The sequence below is a fragment of the Microcaecilia unicolor genome, chromosome 3 (assembly GCF_901765095.1).
Source record: "Microcaecilia unicolor chromosome 3, aMicUni1.1, whole genome shotgun sequence".
NCBI classification, from domain to species: Eukaryota; Metazoa; Chordata; class Amphibia; order Gymnophiona; family Siphonopidae; genus Microcaecilia; species Microcaecilia unicolor.
In genome coordinates, this window is record NC_044033.1 from 303,977,277 (window position 1) to 303,998,497 (window position 21,221).

The 21,221-nt window shown below is 43.1% G+C and overlaps 1 protein-coding gene across 3 annotated transcripts in view; it reads left to right on the plus strand.

The window, feature by feature from the left end:
* Nucleotides 1-21,221, plus strand: part of ATF1 (activating transcription factor 1) — a 184,632-nt gene that overhangs the window by 120,665 nt on the left and 42,746 nt on the right. For all 3 annotated transcript variants that reach the window (XM_030198263.1, XM_030198265.1, XM_030198264.1), the window contains 4 exons: nucleotides 5,256-5,356; nucleotides 5,805-5,935; nucleotides 8,425-8,607; nucleotides 9,009-9,168. In XM_030198263.1, coding sequence (XP_030054123.1) covers nucleotides 5,256-5,356; nucleotides 5,805-5,935; nucleotides 8,425-8,607; nucleotides 9,009-9,168 — 575 coding nt within the window. The remainder of the gene's footprint in view (nucleotides 1-5,255; nucleotides 5,357-5,804; nucleotides 5,936-8,424; nucleotides 8,608-9,008; nucleotides 9,169-21,221) is intronic.

Genomic DNA, 21,221 nt, shown 5'->3' on the forward strand with positions numbered 1-21,221 from the left:
ACGCAGGACGAAGGGGCTCTTCTGCATCCCAGCCTCCGGTCCCTGGCTCTCACGGCCTGGATGTTGAGAGCGTAGACTTTGCCTCTTTGGGTCTGTCAGAGGGTGTCTCCCGCATCTTGCTTGCTTCCAGGAAAGAGTCCACTAAGAGGAGTTACTTCTTTTTATGGAGGAGGTTTGCCGTCTGGTGTGACAGCAAGGCCCTAGATCCTCGCTCTTGTCCTACACAGACCCTGCTTGAATACCTTCTGCACTTGTCTGAGTCTGGTCTCCAGACCAACTCTGTAAGGGTTCACCTTAGTGCAATCAGTGCATACCATTACCATGTGGAAGGTAAGCCGATCTCAGGACAGCCTTTAGTTGTTCGCTTCATGAGAGGTTTGCTTTTGTCAAAGCCCCCTGTCAAGCCTCCTACAGTGTCATGGGATCTCAATGTCGTTCTCACCCAGCTGATGAAACCTCCTTTTGAGCCACTGAATTCCTGCCATCTGAAGTACTTGACCTGGAAGGTCATTTTCTTGGTGGCAGTTACTTCAGCTCGTAGAGTCAGTGAGCTTCAGGCCCTGGTAGCCCAGGCCCCTTACACCAAATTTCATCATAACAGAGTAGTCCTCCGCACTCACCCTAAGTTCTTGCCAAAGGTTGTGTCGGAGTTCCATCTGAACCAGTCAATTGTCTTGCCAACATTCTTTCCCCGTCCTCATTCCTGCCCTGCTGAACGTCAGCTGCACACATTGGACTGCAAGAGAGCATTGGCCTTCTATTTGGAGCGGACACAGCCCAACAGACAGTCCGCCCAATTGTTTGTTTCTTTTGATCCCAATAGGAGGGGAGTGGCTGTGGGGAAACGCACCATATCCAATTGGCTAGCAGATTGCATTTCCTTCACTTACGCCCAGGCGGGGCTGGCTCTTGAGGGTCATGTCACGGCTCATAATGTTAGAGCCATGGCTGCGTCGGTAGCCCACTTGAAGTCAGCCTCTATTGAAGAAATTTGCAAAGCTGCGACGTGGTCATCTGTCCACACATTCACATCTCATTACTGCCTGCAGCAGGATACCCGACGCGACAGTCGGTTCGGGCAGTCAGTTCTTCAGAACCTGTTTGGGCTTTAGGATCCAACTCCACCCCCCGAGGGCCCTGTTTGTTCTGTTCCAGGTTGCACTCTCAGTTAGTTGGTAAATTTTTTAGGTCAATCTCAGTTATGTCCTCGCCGTTGCGAGGCCCAATTGACCATGGTTGTTGTTTTGAGTGAGCCTGGGGGCTAGGGATACCCATCAGTGAGAACAAGCAGCCTGCTTGTCCTCGGAGAAAGCGAATGCTACATACCTGTAGAAGGTATCTCCGAGGACAGCAGGCTGATTGTTCTCACAAACCCGCCCGCCTCCCCTTTGGAGTTGTGTCTTCCCTTGTATTGTCTTGCTACATACTGGACTGGCCGGCTCGAGCCGGTTTCGGGCGGGAAGACGGCCGCGCATGCGCGGTGCGCGCGGGCGCGCGAGGACTAGCAAAGGACTTTGCTAGTGAAGATTCCGATTGGAGGGGCTGCCGTGGACGTCACCCATCAGTGAGAACAATCAGCCTGCTGTCCTCGGAGAATACCTTCTACAGGTATGTAGCATTCGCTTTACTTTTTGCAGTGGCCTGGTAACATTTTGTTCCTGTTGCAGCTCTTTAAAAAGCAACTGCCTCACTACTAAGATTTCAGCTCCATGTTACATCATCAGAAAAGGTGCGTGCCTCATTTTTTGCAGTTAAATACAGGGAAGGAACTGATAAGGCATCACTGTAGGAGCTGCAGGGTGCAGCAGTGCTACATCAGGATCTTTGTGATCTACAAAAATACATTTCTTAAACAAAGCTTTATGATGTCATATCACAGAATAGGCTTACACGTGCTGTGACTATCTGAGACTCTATGTTGAGCCACAAAGTTGCATTTGAAGGAGTACTTACTTGAAAGACATTGGTCAACTGGTGGGATTCTCCTTTAGACAATGAGGGGATTTAGGGAGGAAATGGAGAGTGGTTTGTTTCTTGTGTTTGTTCTAAGAAGTAAGGCTTGTGTGAGAGCATGCCTGCAGAGAAAGTGGACTCCTTAAATTGTATTCATATTAGTGCTTTAAAATGTGCTAGTGATAATAGGTTTGGATGGCTGCTTTCATCCTCTGGATGACTTCCTTCAGTGGTGGTGGTCTTGGCAGCTGGCTCCTTCAGGTTCATTCATTTTTCGTGGAGAGGTAAGCTGCTTTTCAGTACTTAAAGATCCCAAAGACCTTATAGATTTTATATAATCTCTTCACATATGTTTATCTCCACCTCTCTGGTACCACTTTGGTTCTGTTCATAGTGTAAATTCAGCTTCAGATCTCCTGTTGAACAGTATTGTCCAACGATCCTGGTGTTTTTTTGTGTGTAGATCTGTGGGAAAAATTTGGGACCACTTCATGGACCAAGACCTCGCATTACATTAGAATGCAAATTGGGAATGTGGTACTTCTTATCCATTCTGTTTTTAGTTGGTTTTAGCCTTTGGAATCTCAGTTAATGTCCCTTTGGTCTGTAGATCCTGAAAATTGAGGTCCTAGCTGTTGCAAGCATTGACCTATCTAGAGAGGTCAAGGCACCCATAGGCCTCTCTTCTTGTAAGGGAGGCTTTGGTTATCAGCATTCATTGTATGTTGTGCTATCTTAGAACAGTAGGACATGAAGTTGGAGTAAGGAGGTTCTTCACATTTTGTGAAGAGTGCTATAGCAAGTTGACATCAACATAAATGTGCTGTCTGTATCCTGTTAAGCACTTCAAGAGTTTAATTCAGATAAGTGTTTATTGTCATAACATGAGTACAGAGAGTTGGAGCATAACCTGAGTGTATTAGTTACCATGTGTTAAGTAAATTTTATAGTAGGGATTTCCAAATTGTGGCCCTTGACAAGATTTTCTGTCCTCAGATTAGATCCAGTTTAGAGAACAGATTAGGTATTTATACCTAAGCACTCCATCCTTCCTCTTTCCTTGCAGCTCAGTCCTTCCCTCTCTACATTCTCTTTGGTAAGCTTTCCTGCTGCTCATATCCTCCCTTCTGTCTGGAAAGTGGCAATATCTTCAGGAATAGGGTGACAACAGTGGTGCTGGGAGTATCCCCATGGCTCCAAATCCAGGTTTGCTGAATCTGCCTAACTGCTTTCTTTCCCCAGCCCATATCCCCCAAGGGTTGGCTCCATTACAATGAAAGATTGATTGTGATGCAGGGTTGGGGGAATGTGTTTTTGCTTCCTTGCTGCAGAGCTGCAAGACCAGAAGGTGCATGTGCTGCAAGTGTGCTCTCCCAGTGGGCTACAAGACAAAGGCATATGTTGATGCTTCCTGCTGTTGGTGATGGAAGATTTGGTGTGTGTATGTGGGTTCGTCATGTTTGAGGGCTGCAAGAGAAGAAAAAGGGGAGGGGAGAGTATGGCAAAGACTGGGAGGGAAGAGAGAGGGGAGAGGAGAGAGGCTGGGTTGGTGTGAGTAGAGAATGTGCCACACATACCACTGTCCACACCTTTCTCACTTAGGGGTCAGGTTCTGTGGAAAGGAGGGAAGTAGGGTTATCTGCCTGGGAATTCTGCCCCTGCATCCCTCCCTTTATCCCCAGTATTTGAATTATTGAAGGGGTCAGGCATAGCACTCTCTCCCCTTTGCTTGGTCAGAAAATGCTTATCCCACTTTATTTAGCCCTCTTGTTGATTTCAAATGTTTTATATGGTGCTTCACATGAAGAGTTTTTTGGTACTTCTACTTCAGGCTTGACTTTGCTATCACTGGGGTGGTAATTTCCATAACAAGTTGGTATTTATAATTATTTTTTGTGTAATTTTCCCTTTTATTTTTCTTAGTTTATATTTCGGTCTACTTGATATAATGTCCTTCATATACCATCCTTCACCTAACAGGGATCAAATAAGTTTACAACTTTAATACAAGAGAAAAACCAGAAAAGAATTCCAAAGAATTAACAGAACAGGGATAGCAGTTATATTGTATTAGATGTATATAGTACAGTTGTTGATTACTGTTGCACCTTATAAGTTTAATGATGCAAATGTTTTCCCACTATATCCTATGAAGCTGGGTTGCATATTTCAAAACATGTACAAATGAGTCAGAATTCTAATTTAAGTGTGGCAAGCATTTTGACTTCCTATTGTTAAATTTCACTAGTGTTACTCTTTGAGCATTCTGAAGATGCTTGAGTACCAGTATTTCTGAAAAAAATAGTATTGAATATTGCAGAGGAAGATAATGTATTCTGTGCCTCAGAGAAGGATTTGTATAACATCCCAGTTAGCAACCTATTTGAATTTAGAACTTTGAGCTCTTTGGGAGCTCAAATAGCTTATTTGACGCTGTCATGAATATTTGCCTCCGTTTCCTTTTCATCCTCTACCGAGTAAGATTTTGTTATGAAGACCTCTTATAAGACATATAGAAGACAGCAATCACAGGATGCACAATTAACATTTTATGAAAGTGTTCCCATAGCCACATTGGTCACAGGAAAAAACTAAACGCTTTCATTGGATCAGTGTGAAAATATCCACAGATGATATTGTATGTGCACTTTCAAGATTGTTCCTTTCTTCAGATGTTAGGCACTCTTAGGTCAGATAGAGGTTGCATAAGCTGAATCCCAAAAGAGGCTTTTTTATCTAGCCTGCTGATCTGCGACATCACAAACCAATTGACCTTTGGCCATGTGGTTATTATGATATCACCAGTATCCTTCAGTGCCTTGTCATATGGTGTCCTATCCTTTATTTGGTTTGTTCCCCCCCTTTCCTTCTGTTGACTTGCTGAGTAGTGAAGCATCTGATATTTTGACTAGCAGGTCTCCCGTAAAACCTTTGTTTTGGTAAGCAGTGACTTTTTCTTTTTTTGATTCTAGGTCTTGGCTTATAGTTTCCTATAGTCCTTTTTAGAACAGTGTATCTAATCTGGTAGCAATAAGTAATATTGAATATGTACAATTTTTAATATATGTTATGCCAATAACTGTTTTTGGGTTTTTTTTTACATTTTTAGGTTGATGAATCGGTTTTCTCTCATGCATATTTACCTCTTGACTGTTTTTTTTTTTTTTTATAAATGAAGTACCTTGAAAAATAGTATAGCACTTGTCCACACAAATGCTTAACTTTTCAATTGACTTCACAATTGAAATAAAACTTGAATTTATTTGAGGCTCAAGAAAGCTGAAACAGGTTTTATTTTCCAGGTGTCATCTTTATCAGAGAGTGAGGATTCTCAGGATTCATCTGATAGTATAGGGTCTTCACAGAAAGCTCGTGAAATCTTGGCTCGACGACCATCTTACAGGTGCAAAACTTACCTAAAAATTTTAAAAGAATGATTTTCTCAATAGTTTTCCAATGTATACTTTTGAAATTCCCTACTAAAATGGAGTTTGTGTCCCTTCAGTGAAATTATCCACCAGTCCTGTGACTTTGACAAAGAGAATTCCTAGATTGCTTCTTTTCCTCCCCCAGTGATGGCTCTTTAGTTGGTGGCATGATGAAGGGGGGTGGAGATTTGTAACCAGCTAAAGTTGCTAGGGTGGTGGTCTTGTGCAGATGTAGGACCCATTTCTATACCTAATATGAAAATTCTTGGCTTAGAGCTATAAGATGTATATCTCATGGTCTTGGGACTTGAAGAGTGGTCATACTCTGCAGAAGCAACCTGGCCATGAGGGAGGAAATAATGGCTGAGGGGAGAATATAGTTGTATATTAAGCAACACTAATGTCAATCCTTTTTCCCCATAGAAAAATCCTGAAAGATCTATCTTCAGAAGATACAAGGGACAGGAAAGGGGAGGAAGACAGTGCCAGTGTTTCTGCTGTCTCTTCTATGTCTGTTCCAACATCGATTTACCAGACTAGCACTGGACAGTACAGTATGTCTTTATGATTTGTAATGTTTGCCTGGATTCTGAAGTTTACTTTCATGTAGCCTTTTGCTTAAGGTGAGACATGGCTTAGTGGAATGGCTTTGTGGTGTGGAACCTACAACCACCGACAAGTAGGCACAAAAGTGCTTGTAACTTATGAACATGCACGCATCTATGAGGGGGAGCACAGCATCATTTATGCCAATTCTGTCTACTGTAGTATGGTTGCAAGGAGTTAGAGTATGAAGGTAGGATAAAGGAATTGTGGAAAAGAGATAGTTGAAGGTTGGGGAGAGAGAGAGAGAGGGTTTGAACCCTAAAATCCAAATGATCTCTGGTTTAATAGCATTATGCCCAAGCTTATAAAGATGTGCTCTTTGTTTTTGTTTTTTTAAATTATTTATTTATAATTTTTCGTTTTTCAAGGGTCACTTGCAAACAGTAATAAGGAGATGATTGCACATTAATACAATATAAGAAGAAAACAATCCCAACTAGATATATGGATTATATACAATCTTTCTCTTTCTTAGACCACAAAGTGAAGAAAAATAGGAAGAGTGAAATAAGACAAGGAGATCAATTAAACAGTAAACAGAAAAAAGAAAACATGGTATTAACCTGATTATCCCCAGATATTATTAATCTAATACATTATTCCACATTGATCATCTGGTTGACTTCCTCAAGACCAAATACATAACATAGTAACATAGTAGATGACGGCAGAAAAAGATCTGCACGGTCCATCTAGTCTGCCCAACAATTTAAACTCGTATGTGCTACTTTGTGTATACCTGACCTTGATTTATATGGCGTTTAGTCAATTCATTTCATTGAGAACATACTTATTGTCCAGGTTTTAGTTAGAAATAATACATCTGATTACATTCTCTCTCTTTTAAAAACCAGAAATTATTTAACGATACATATACTCAAGTCTCTAATTCAAATCCCACTGATTAAAGCAATCCCAGTTTTCAGAGGCTTCACTCCTTTCGAAGTAATAATTAAGGAAATATTTCTGAGGAAAACTTTAGGAGTCATACCTGGAACTCTGGGAAAAACAATAATCTCGACATTAATCATCCACAAAAACATCCACCTTATTATTCAAAGTTTCTGGTCCATTATCATTTTCAAGATCACAACCATTTCTTGCTTGTACAGAACTTCATCTGTCATATCAATTTTTTCACTCTCAGAAGGTTCAGTCAAATTGTCCATGCAACTCTCCAATAAGATCATATCTGAAACAAAGTTATTTACTACCACCGTTAGGTCCCGAAGCGCCTTCCAGATGGTATTCAATGTAACCTCCACGGAAGCCAAAAACTCCAAGATGATTTCTCTTGAGGTGTTTAGGAGTGGTTCCGCCGATTCGGGTTCTGCTGTAAATGTCCTCCGTTTCAGCATATGTCTCTAACTCACTCCTCCACTCCTTTGGACATGGTGGTTGAATAATTCGGGAGCGATGGAGTTGTTTTTCCAGATCCAAGAGCGTTGACGCTCCTTTGCCGGCGCTAATCAAAGGACTCGCCAACCCTTTCATCTGTGGGTAGTTCAATGCACAGCGGTCCCGCACTTGCTGCTCAGGGGACAAAACGCTGGCCATCAGAGCTGACCGCCGGTTGTTCCCTTCCTCTCAGTTAAGGAAAATGCAATTGCAAAGAGGAAATTTACATAAAGAAGACAGAACCTCAGAGGGCAGCTGGGCCGTTGGGCATACGAACTCCAGGTCACCATCTCACCACTCTCCCAATTTGGGACACTCTTTGTCTGGTTTCTCCTCAGAGGCCTGTCTGATATGGGTAGCCCTTCAGCATAGCCCTCTGAGTCGTTGAAACACTGAAGCCCCTCCACCACTACAAGGTGGTGTCCCTTCGGAGGGGAAAGATGTGCTCTTTGTCAGTGGGCATTCACCTTCCTTAAATACACTTCCTTCTAAAGACACTACAGCTCCAGTAACTGGTTCAAGGCCCTCTTTACTGAGCTGTGTTAAAATTATGTTAAAATACTAATGGTCCAGTGTAACTCACAGTAACTGCAAAGCCTCTGGGTTCACTGTTGGTTAGCATGCCCAGCAAATTCCAGTAACAGTTAAAGCAGAGACAGTAGACATACTGCACATTAACTGAGGTAGAGTTAACTGCTTTGTGTTATCTACTGCATAACTAGTTAAGGCATGGTACTGTATGTAAAATATAACCCTATTTGTTAACGTGAATTAGTGTGCACTGTGTCAAACCACGTGTTAATGTTAATGCAAGTGTGCTCTATCAGTACGCAGTAATTTCCACATTAACTAGTTAACACACTTTAGTAAAATGAGCCTAAATTGTGACCATAGTAACTGAGTTCATAATTGTAAAGAAATATTTTTGAAACTTAAGGAAAGGATTGGGCATACTCAGATATTCTATTTTATTGTTTTGCAAAGTAGTGATTTTTTTTTCACTTTTAATATGTTCTTTCCCCCCCTTCCACCCTTAAAGTTGCCATTGCTCCAAATGGAGCATTACAGCTGGCCAGTGCAGGTGCAGATGGTGTACAGAGTTTACAGACGTTAACAATGACAAATGCTGGAAGCAGTCAGCCAGGAACCACAATACTACAGTATGCACAGACATCTGATGGGCAGCAGATTCTTGTACCCAGCAACCAGGTGGTAGTACAGAGTGAGTGCTTGAAGAGTATCAATAATGTTCAGGGGATCAGAGATGCATGTTTTTGGAGCAGGATCAGGAGGAACCTTTCTGAGCATGTCATAAATGGCAGGCAAATGATCTCACGGTGGGTGTCAGTAGTGGGGAAATGTTTTTAGTATTTGGGAGATATCTCCTTAATGTTGGCAAAATTTGATCACAGATTAGTTATAAAGGCAGTGGAAGATATGCCTTCACTAGCTGTGCTGAACTTACATTTAAAGGAACTTGCAAGAACCAGCAGTTCTGCCATATATTGAACTTTCTTTGAATCGCTTCAGATTGCCATAACCAGGATATTTCAGAAAGGGTAGATTTTTGAAAACATCTTTCAAACAATTAATATATATATATATTTTTTGCTACTCTTTTAGCTGCCTCGGGAGATATGCAAACTTACCAGATTCGTACCACCCCAACCACCACTTCCCTTCCTCAGACTGTGGTGATGACATCTCCAGTCTCACTCTCATCTCCAACGACTAAGACAGATGACCCACAACTCAAACGAGAAATAAGGTTAATGAAAAATAGGTATGTAATCTGCATGGTGCTACCCTATAAAGTCTGAAGTCACTGGAAAAGCAATGCAAACTATATTTTATTCCCCTCGTACTAGAAAGTGGTTTGTTTGTGTAACACCACAGTTGAAGATTCTCTGTGTGTAACAGAAGCATTGCTCTTTCTCTAGATTTCTTTTCTCCAAAGCTGCAGTTTTGACATTTTGATCTCAGTTGGAGAGTAGATGCTGTCCCTGCACTCCAGTGGAGCATCCAAAAGAGAAAATGAGGCAATTGGCTGGAGAGAATGAATTACACTTTGGATTAAAATAATCTTGTATATCATTTGTAGTAGCGAATGACATGAGGATGAGGATCTGTGGTAAATCCTCGGTAGCAGGTAAACAATTAGTATGTTTGCTGTGGGTGTGGGAGCAAAACCTTTTACCCGCCCTGCAGGAACAGTAACAATCTTTGCTGCTGCAGTAAAAACAAACAAAACAAAACGTGGTTACTGCTCCCACGGGTCCAGCATCTCTGTGTCTGCCTGCCTTCATTCCTTCCTCTCCCCCCCCCCCCCAAGTCCTGCAGTAGCTCTACCATATACAGTAAGACAGCAATCTCTACAGGCCTGATCCAGGGGCCTTTTCTCTGCTGTGTCCTGTCTTCTGATGCAACTTCCTGTTTAGCAGAAACAGGAAGCTGCATCAGAAGGCAGGACCTATAAGAGGAAAGGCCCCGGAGCAGGCCTGTGGAGATCACTGTAGGCTGCTTAAGATAGGGCTGCTGCGGTTGCAGGGAGGAGGAAGACAAAAGTGCCAGACCCACGGGAGGGAGGGGTGCTGAAAATCCGGAAGGGGGACTGGAGGGAAGGGAAGAGAGGTGCTGGACTGGGGGGGGGGGGGGGGGGGGGTTGGAGAGAGGGCTGGAGGAAAGGGATAGAGGCACTGTTCTTATGGGGGCTGGAGGGACAGGAGAGAGGCGCTAGACCCTTGGGAGGGAGAGAAGTGCTGGAACTGCAGTGGGGAAGGGAGAGAAGGGAGGGGAAAGAGATGCTGTACCAAGGGGATGAAGGAAGAGGGAGTGGAATACTGAACACACAGTGGAGGGAGGGAGGGAGACAGTGTTGGGGAGGGAGGTATATAGAACAGAGAGGAGATGATGGCATGGAGGGGGAGCATAGGGACAGGAACACAAAGGGGAGATGCTGAATATGGGTGGTATATGGACACGGGGCAATGCCAGACATGGGCGGGTTATATACACCCACAGGGAAGATGTTAAGATGAGGAGAACAGGAACAGAAGGGAGATGATGGACTTTGGGGGGAGGGAATAGGACACAAAGGAGTGATGCTGGACACAGGTGGAAGGGATAGGGACATAGCATGGTGTTGATAAATGTAGGAAGATGGGAACAGAGGAGATGCTGGACAGGGAAGTATAGGGAACACAGAGAAGAGAGATTCTGAACATGGGGAATGATAGGGACACAGAGATGGAAGATGGATGGTGAGTATGGAGGAAGAAAAAAAATGTCAAATGGGCAGGAGATCCTGGCGAGGGAGTTAAGAGAAGACAGAGGGAAACAGAAACCAAAGCCTGGGACCAAACATGATTTGAAAAACAAAAGGTAGAAAAAATAATGTTATTTTCTATTTTGTGATTAGAATATGTCATATTTGAAAGGTGTATCCTGCCAGAGCTGCTGATAGACATGAATGGGGCCCAGGGAAGAAATTTGGGCGGGGATCCTACCAGGCCGTGCCTTCTTCAGCTTCCAGCAGGCTTGGGACTCTCTCTGACCAGGGGGCAGTTGCCCTAGTTGCACTCCCCTAACACCATCCCTGGCACGTGTGATCTCTATATTTTGCACTGTATAGGAGGAAGTGCATCTCTTTCTATTTTTTTGTGTTGTACTATATGCAAGGTGTGGCTTCTTGAGATTTTGGTTTAATTTATGTTTATCATTTTTGGTCAGCTATTATATATTTGGCATTTGTGTGTGTGTGATTGAGGTATTCTGTTAGTGTGAATTTTCTATGTAGCATTCTGTAATAATTTGGCTTGTTCAGTTTTCCTGATAGTGGCGGTGATATTTATAAGGGGAGATGGAAGTTTTATTGATCCCTGTTGTACTGTATTGTTTGTGATTTATAAATGACAGTTGTATAGAATGTTGTTTCTTTTTATACTTTAATAAAATGATTTACATATAAAATCATAACAATTCGAGGATTATGCGGATGGGATCCGACATCTCGCGGGGACAGGGTGGGGACAGAATTCGCAGGGATGGTACAGGGACAAACTTTGTCTCTATGTCATTCTCTAATTTGTAACGCTTCACAGTATATATGGGCTTGTGATGTTGTTTTTGAATAATTTTTGAAGACCTCAGGTACTGGAGTCATGGGGCACTTTATAGTTTTAGCTGCCACTTCTCCAATCATCACTGGTCTCCGTAATATATTTTTTTAAATTTGTTTTTTTGTTCTTTTTTTTTGTTTTTATGTTAGACCTATTGGTATCTCTCTATAAACCTTATATTTGCACATATATTGAGTTTATGCTGTAAAAGCACTTGTCTGTTCTCTGGGATCCCCCACATCACAACTGTTGATGTGATTGGTGACCTGTTCATGCATAGGATGATGAAGACAGCAATAGTGAATTCAAGTACTTGGGCACCATCGAGTAAAATTGATGTAGAGAAGGTTATATCATAGACCAACGGTTCCCAAACTTTCAGTTCATGACAACCTTCGTGTCCAAGGAATTTTTCATGGCATCCCCCCCCCCCCCCCCCAAGCCACACAGATCCCCGTCTCTCCCAAGCCACACAGATTCCCCCCCCCCCGGGCCACACAGGTCTCCATATTTTTCTCTGCTCATATATATCAGTGCTAGGATGTCCCTATAACCAGCCTCTCCAAATGACACACTGATTATGATTTATTTATTTGTTGCACTTGTATCTCACATTTTCCCACCTATTTGCAGGCTCGATGTGGCTTACATTATGCCGTAATGGTGATTGCCATTTCCAGAATGAGAAATACAAAGTGGTATTGCATTAAAGTTCCTAAGTGACAAATTGCTACTCTACCTATGAACACAAGCCATCATGTTTAAAAATATAAGTGAGATTAAATAAAAAATGCTACCAACAATAAAGAATGACAAATCGGATGCAGCAGATCATAGGTTTGCTTGCTTTTTTTTGAATGGGAAGAGAAACAGAGCACTGACCTATTGGTTTCAACTTTTTGATTTAATCCTGTTTCCTGTTTTTATCCAACCTCCTTGGCAGTCACCTCTGCGAGTCCCAAACACCGTCTGCTCCCTGTCCCCAGTGGGCGCGACAAAAAGAAAACAAACCCAATTGCGAGGCTGCAGCAGCCTTCAGGCATGTGTGCTGTTGGGTTTGCTGGTCCTCTGTTCCTGCTTTAACAATCAACTGAGTCTAGCTGCTAAAAATTTGATTTTTTTTTTTCTTCAGAGAGTTGGTAGATTAGCAGAAGTTACTCATGGGCATGCTGTGCTGCAGCAGAGTGAAAGCACTTTCCTGTAGCAGGTATCTGACGGTGGTAGTGGTGACTAGGAAAATGGCCTCAGTTAGAGACTAGTTGTTGGTCAGTCACTGTCAAAACCAAATGAGTATAGAGGCAGTCTGGAGGAGGATAGAGAATTTGAATTGCTCAATCTGTGCAAATTAAATATTTTTCTTTACTGCTAAAGAGTAGAGACCGACGGGGATCTGTGGTAAACTGCAGTAATCTGCAGTAAAAGAAAAAATCTGTCCTTTTACAGCCGTGCGGGAGCAGGGAAAAGCTGTGCTCCCGCGGTTAAAAACAAAACAGAAAAAACAGTTGTGGTTACCGTTCCTGGTCCAGCATCTCCATGCCTGCCTTCCGCAATAGCTCAACCTTTTGCGGCCAGGCAGTGGTGTGCTGGAGCCGGCTCGCACGAGACATTTGTTAATTTTTTAAGAATTTTGAGAGCCAGTTGTTAAACTTTAACAATCGTCTTCCAGAATTGGGACTCAGATCCCTTATCGGCATTGTTGTCCTCCTCCTTCGCCCTGTGGCTTGTTCCAGTGGCGTAACTAACTGCAGGGGGCCTCTGGGACCCAGGCCCCCCTAACAGTAGTGGCCAGCTAGGCGTTTTTTTTTTTTTTTTTTTTTTTTTGCTTCCTGAGACTCTCTGTGCTTCCTACTCCTTGTCCCCACAGTCAGGCTGCTGAGCTCTCCCTCCCTTCCTTTGGATCCGACCGGCTATCTCTCCTCCCTGTTTCTAGCAGTGAGCCATGGCACAGGCAGAGCTGAAGACAACTACTTCTGGCTGCCCTGGTCCCATTGCTTCTTCATTCCTCCTTTTCACCTTCCTGTGAGTGGGACGAAGCAGCAAGACAGACCGGGGCAGCTGGAAGCAGCGCAGTCTGCGCCATGGCTCACTGCTGGAAACAGGAGAGAGAGCCAGCTGGACCTGAAGGGAACGGAGGGAGAGCCCAGATACCTGACTGCGGGGACTGGGAGCAGTGAGCCTCAAAACAAAGCAACCGAACCTGTGAGCTACTTCTTCCACATTCTCATTCTTTATTGTTGATACCTTTTTTATTTGATCCTACTTATATTTTCAAATGTGATGGCTTGTGCTGCATACGGATGTGTAGACAGAGGAAATATAATAGCGGAATAACTTTTCATAGGTAGAGTAGTAATTTGCTATAAATTGTAATAAGTGTATCATTTGGAGGGACTGGTTAAGGGACCCACAGAGAGGGGGCACTGGAAATGTGGGAGGGGGTTGCTGGAGTGGACCCACAGAAATGGAGGGGCCTGCTGGGCCCGAAGGGGGAGCTGGAGAGAAGGGAGAAAGGCGCTGGACCGTTGAGGGGAGGGAGGGCCTGCTGGAGAGAAGGGGAAGAGAGGCGCTAGACCTATGGGGGGTACGGCTGGAGGGAGAGAGGTGCTAGACCTGCAGGGGAGGAAGGGAGGGCAAGTGACACAGAGGGGCAATTCCAGACATGGGAGGGGGTATATGGACACAGAGAGAAGATGCTAGACATTGGGGAGAATAGGAATGCAGACGGGAGATTCTGGACTTGTAAGGGGGGCATAGGGACACAGAGGAGTGATGCTGGACATAGGTGGAGGGAATAGGGATAGGCTTGGGGCTCTCTCTGGCTAGGGGGCAGATGTCCTAGTTGCACCCCCCCCCCAAACACCAGCATGTGTGATCTTCATATTTTGCACCGTTTAGGAGGAAATGCATATCTTTCTATTTCTGTGGTGTGGCTTCTTGTGGTTTTAGGTTAATATGTTTATCATTTTTGGTCAGCTATTATTTGGCATTTGTTTTCTGTGTGTATGTGACTGAGGTATTCTGTTAGCATGAATTTTCTATGTAGCATTCTGTAGTAAATTGGCTTGTTCAATTGTCCTGATAGTGGAGGGGATATTTGTGAGGGAATATGGGGATTTTGTTGACTCTTTTTCTGTATTGTTTCTGATTTATAAAAATGACAGTTGTACAGAATATTGTTTCTTTTTATACTTTAATAAAATGATTTAAACATAAAATCAGAATGAGGCTTGTGCAGATGGGATCCAACAGAGCTCGCAGGGACAGGAACAGAGTTCATGGGGACAAATTTTGTCCCTGCATCATTCTCTACTAAAGAGTTCTTATTCCAGGTTCCTGCTCCATGATTAGGAAATACAGGATTGTTGTGGGCACATTATTCCACCTGCAGAAGAAAATGGGGAAGGATGGAAGTTGATCACCCCACTGTTAAATGACCATCTGAAGATATCTGCATTATTAAAAAGATTTGAAGGAGAGGGGGGGGTTAAACTTGGCTTAGAGCTTGATTGTTATCCATATTTTGAGACCAGATTTTTCTTGTTTTGTTTTTCTAGTTTTTAGTGTTTCCTAATATGGCTAGGGCATTGTAAGAAGAAAATAAATTATTGAATTGAGACCTAAGAAAGTACAAATGTTTGTTTCTTTATTAATACTCAACCTACTTTGTTTTGAACTCCAAAAAATTATCTGTATTTCAGTTCAGCGAAGAAACAAAGCATGTACACTTGAGTTTGAATTGCATAAAAGTAATTTAATTCTTAGGCTGTCTGCATATGCCATTACATCTCAGTAAAAGGGAATGAGGCATAGACAGAGGAGTTGAGACAATAACAATTTAGAGTTGAAAGGCCCCATATTTTATGAGGGTGAGAAAATGATTATCTTTGAGTCTTTTTGTGTTGGTTTCAAAGTGTGTGTGTGTGTGTGTGCACCAGTGGCATAGCAAGGGCGGCTGCCACCCGGGGCGGTTGGCCCCCCCCCCCCCCAGGTGCAGCACAACCCCCCCCCCCTCGGCGCATCAATACCCCCCCCCCCCCCCCCCCCCGGGAGTGCACTTACATTCTGGGAGCTGCGTCGGTTCCACTGGTTCCCTGCTCTCTCTGCCTCGGAACAGGAAGTAACCTGTTGCAGGGAACCAGCGGAGCCGACACCCCCCCCCAGCGGCGTGCACCCGGGGCGGACTGCCCCTCCCACCACCCCCTTCCTACGCCACTGGTGTGTACTAATTCCAAGTGTGTTCTATTTCTCGTCTCTCCGGAGTAGTCAAGATGCATGGGCTTACACTCTCTTGTTAGCAGATGGAGATTGGTTTAATTACATTGCCCTATAAAAGGTCCTGTGCTGTCCATGGCTAGCAAGTATTTCTCAGTCTCTGGCAGATGAGATAGGTGAGGTAACCTGTGCCGTCTGGATCTGGTTTAGTAGCATTCTAGTAAGGAGCTGGTCCAATAAAGTTTTAGTGGAGTAGCCTAATGGTTAGTGCAGTGGCCCGGGAATCAAGGGAACCAGTTCCGATTCCCACTGTGACTCTGGGCAAGTCATTTAACCCTCCGTTGCCCCAGGTACAAAATAAGTACCTGTATGTAATATGTACACTGCTTTGGTTGTAACCACAGGCGATATATAAAAAAATAAATAAAATAAAACCATTATTGCAGTTGGGCACTCCCCTATTAAGCCCATAGTTTTTGCTTTCTTTTTAAGAAGCCAGAGAGGAAATATAGAAGGCTGGGACCAGCTGGGCTGCTCTTTACAACCCAAGGGTTCTTACTTGTACTGGGTCCTCCTTCCCCTCCAACACCCCCTCCCCCCCCACCAGCACCATTGAAGTCCCCTTTAGGGAAAGGGAGGTGGGAGTTGCTACTGATGCCTTAGTCATCCTCTCCTTTATCTTTGAGTCTTTTTGTGTTTTGGAAGGGGTCCCTTGAGTGCCTTGTCTGAGAGCAGGAAACAACAATTAAAAAAAAAAAAAAGAATAAGTTATTTGTGCAGCTGCAGCAGCTGGAGACAGTGTGATGACTCTCCAGGTGAAAGGGGGGAGGGACATTGTGAGTGTGTGACTCACAGTGAGTGCCACAGATTCTACTTCATAGTGCATCAGCAGTTGAGGTTGTGGAAATTAACGGCAACACAAAGTAAACACTGTGCAGGAGTTTTATTGCTTGTCCAATGCCATGCTTGTGAGCTTAGGAGGCAGTGAGGTGAACTGTGCTTTCCAGCATGAGAGTAAGTCCTGAGATGATGAGGAACCGCTGCCACTTTGAGTGTTACAGGCTGGCCTGGGGGAAGGACCTCTTGTATTTTATCCCTGTGGAGATGCAGAGTGGTTTGGACCTGAACAACAAGGTGAATTTGTCCTTCTGATCCATCAGGTCTTTTGCTTGAAGAAAGACCAAGGAGCAGGAGGATCAGTAGGGATTGTGAACTTTGACCCATGCTGAAAAGAGGGGTCATTAGGGTTAGCAGATTTTCTTGGACACTGTAGAGGATCCCTGTAAGACCTGAGGAAGATTTGGGAGAGATACCAGTGCCAGAAATGGTATTCAAAGCTGACGAGTCAGAGAAACTGAATGAAATCTCTATAAACCTGGAGGATGTAATGGGGCAATTTGATAAATTGAAGAGTAGCAAATCTGGACCAGATTGTATTTATCACAGAGTACTGATAGAATTGAAAAATGAACTTGTGGAACTTTTGTTAGTAATATGTAATTTATCTTTAAAATCGAGTGTGGTGCCAGAAGATTGGAGGGTGGCCAATGTAACGCTGATTTTTTTAAAAGGTTCCAGAGGAGATCCGGTAAATTATAGTCATTGGTGAGGCCCCACCTGGAGCAGTTTTGGAAGCCGTATCTTGCGAAGGATGTAAAAAGAATTGAAGCGGTGCAAAGGAAAGCTATGAGAATGGTATGGGATTTGCGTTACAAGACGTATGAGGGGAGACTTGCGGACCTGAACATGTATACTCTGGAGGAAAAGAGAAACAGGAGTGATATGATACAGACGTTCAAATATTTGAAAGGTATTAATCCGCAAACGAATCTTTTCTGGAGATGCGAAGGCGGTAGAACGAGAGGCCATGAAATGAGATTGAAGGGGGGCAGACTCAGGAAAAATGTCAGGAAGTACTTTTTCACGGAGAGAGTGGTGGATACTTGGAATGCCCTCCCGCGGGAGGTGGTGGAGATAAAAACAGTAACAGAATTCAAACATGCGTGGGATAAACATAAAGGAATCCTGTTCAGAAGGAATGTATCCTTGGGAGCTTAGCCGAGTTTAGGTGGCAGAGCTGGTGGTGGGAGGCGGGGCTAGTGGTTGGGAGGTGGGGATAGTGCTGGGCAGATTTATACGGTCTGTGCCAGGGGCTAGTGGTTGGGAGGTGGGGATAGTGCTGGGCAGATTTATACGGTCTGTGCCAGAGCCGGTGGTGGGAGGCGGGGCTGATGGTTGGGAGGCGGAGATAGTGCTGGGCAGACTTATAAGGTCTGTGCCCTGAAGAGGGCAGGTACAAATAAAAAGTAGCACATATGAATTTATCTTGTTGGGCAGACTGGATGGACCGTGCAGGTCTTTTTCTGCCGTCATCTACTATGTTACTATGTTACCTAGACCACATATAAGACGGATTGCTGTATTTTGAATGGTTCTGAGTCTTCTCAATAGATATTTCGTACAACCAACATACAGTGGTGGAAATAAGTATTTGATCCCTTGCTGATTTTGTAAGTTTGCCCACTGACAAAGACATGAGCAGCCCATAATTGAAGGGTAGGTTATTGGTAACAGTGAGAGATAGCACATCACAAATTAAATCCGGAAAATCACATTGTGGAAAGTATATGAATTTATTTGCATTCTGCAGAGGGAAATAAGTATTTGATCCCCCACCAACCAGTAAGAGATCTGGCCCCTACAGACCAGGTAGATGCTCCAAATCAACTCGTTACCTGCATGACAGACAGCTGTCGGCAATGGTCACCTGTATGAAAGACACCTGTCCACAGACTCAGTGAATCAGTCAGACTCTAACCTCTACAAAATGGCCAAGAGCAAGGAGCTGTCTAAGGATGTCAGGGACAAGATCATACACCTGCACAAGGCTGGAATGGGCTACAAAACCATCAGTAAGACGCTGGGCGAGAAGGAGACAACTGTTGGTGCCATAGTAAGAAAATGGAAGAAGTACAAAATGACTGTCAATCGACAAAGATCTGGGGCTCCACGCAAAATCTCACCTCGTGGGGTATCCTTGATCATGAGGAAGGTTAGAAATCAGCCTACAACTACAAGGGGGGAACTTGTCAATGATCTCAAGGCAGCTGGGACCACTGTCACCACGAAAACCATTGGTAACACATTACGACATAACGGATTGCAATCCTGCAGTGCCCGCAAGGTCCCCCTGCTCCGGAAGGCACATGTGACGGCCCGTCTGAAGTTTGCCAGTGAACACCTGGATGATGCCGAGAGTGATTGGGAGAAGGTGCTGTGGTCAGATGAGACAAAAATTGAGCTCTTTGGCATGAACTCAACTCGCCGTGTTTGGAGGAAGAGAAATGCTGCCTATGACCCAAAGAACACCGTCCCCACTGTCAAGCATGGAGGTGGAAATGTTATGTTTTGGGGGTGTTTCTCTGCTAAGGGCACAGGACTACTTCACCGCATCAATGGGAGAATGGATGGGGCCATGTACCGTACAATTCTGAGTGACAACCTCCTTCCCTCCGCCAGGGCCTTAAAAATGGGTCGTGGCTGGGTCTTCCAGCACGACAATGACCCAAAACATACAGCCAAGGCAACAAAGGAGTGGCTCAGGAAGAAGCACATTAGGGTCATGGAGTGGCCTAGCCAGTCACCAGACCTTAATCCCATTGAAAACTTATGGAGGGAGCTGAAGCTGCGAGTTGCCAAGCGACAGCCCAGAACTCTTAATGATTTAGAGATGATCTGCAAAGAGGAGTGGACCAAAATTCCTCCTGACGTGTGCAAACCTCATCATCAACTACAGAAGACGTCTGACCGCTGTGCTTGCCAACAAGGGTTTTGCCACCAAGTATTAGGTCTTGTTTGCCAGAGGGATTAAATACTTATTTCCCTCTGCAGAATGCAAATAAATTCATATACTTTCCACAATGTGATTTTCCGGATTTAATTTGTGATGTGCTATCTCTCACTGTTACCAATAACCTACCCTTCAATTATGGGCTGCTCATGTCTTTGTCAGTGGGCAAACTTACAAAATCAGCAAGGGATCAAATACTTATTTCCACCACTGTATATAATATTGCAATAATCAAGCTTCGTAAGAACCAGAGCTTGAACTAACAGTTGGAATGATTCTAAAGTAAATTATTTCCAAATACATCTTAAATTACTCATTATCCAGAAGCATTTTTTAACAAGACAGTTTACCTGAGATTCCCAATACACATTATGTTCTAACAATACTAAATTTTTCAAGGACTTTTCCAATTTATAAGTTAGACCATTCAGTAATAAAGAAGATGTATCGTCAATCAGAAGAAACTTAATTTTCTCACTGTTATGTTTTAAGATGATTATTAAACACCCATATTGCTATCATTGTCATACAATTTATTTGTGGGATTACTTGCACCCATCTTTTTCTGTTGGAATCAGAATTGTAATATCTGCATAAATATAAACTTTATAACCCACTGCTTCCAGTTGATAGACCAACGATGCTATAAGAACATTGAAGAGGACTGGCGATAGAGGAGAACCCCGTGGAACTCCACAGATTGCATCCCATCTTTATGAATATTCTCTCTCCAACTTCACTAAATAAGATCTCTCAAGAAAGACTCTAAACTAATTCAAAACATTCACTGTTAAACCTATGTTACTTAAAATATTTAAAAGCAAGAGTATGATCCATAAGATCACATGTGCTTGATAAATCAAGCTGCATTATAAGAGCTTCTTTTTCTTACTCATCAGGGTATGAATGTCAGGTTAGATCGAAAACTCAGTTGTAAACAATGCAGAATATTAAAATTATCCAAATACAATGTTAATTGAGTAGTAACTACACCCTCCAGAAGTTTAACAAAAAAAAGAAATTGAAGCAACTGGCCTATAGTTATTAACTAATGCGCGTGATAATTTATCTTTTGGGATAGGAGTTAAAATAATATCACCTAAATAAAAATGGAAATAACCTTGAAATAAGTCATCAACCAATCATAGATCTTAATCTTAAACTGTAAAGAAGCTAATTTAATGTGTCCCAAAGGACAAGAATCTAGTTGATAGTGTAATTAGCAAATTTGTTAATTAACTGATTCATGTTATTCCAACTATCTTTATAGAAGTCACACTAGATCATATTTGCCAGAACCCCATCTTCATTAAATTTAAGATTTGAAAATTCTGCCACCTGACCACCAGTAAATTGTGTACGAGCATTAAGGTATCTTATCCCTAAAAAAACAACAACTGTGCCAATTGATCTACTGTGGGAGTGTAATCATAAGCTGTTACAGTTACATCAAATAAATTATGAACTATTGTGAAGAGATGCTGTGTGCTTAAATTATTATTCCCAATTAATTTAGAAAAACAAAATTTATTTTCTTGGGTTAAATCTCTTTAATTTTATTTATTTGCTGCATTTATATCCCACATTTTCCCACCTATTTGCAGGCTCAATGTGGCTTACAATATAATACAACTACAATCACATTGATGGAATAGA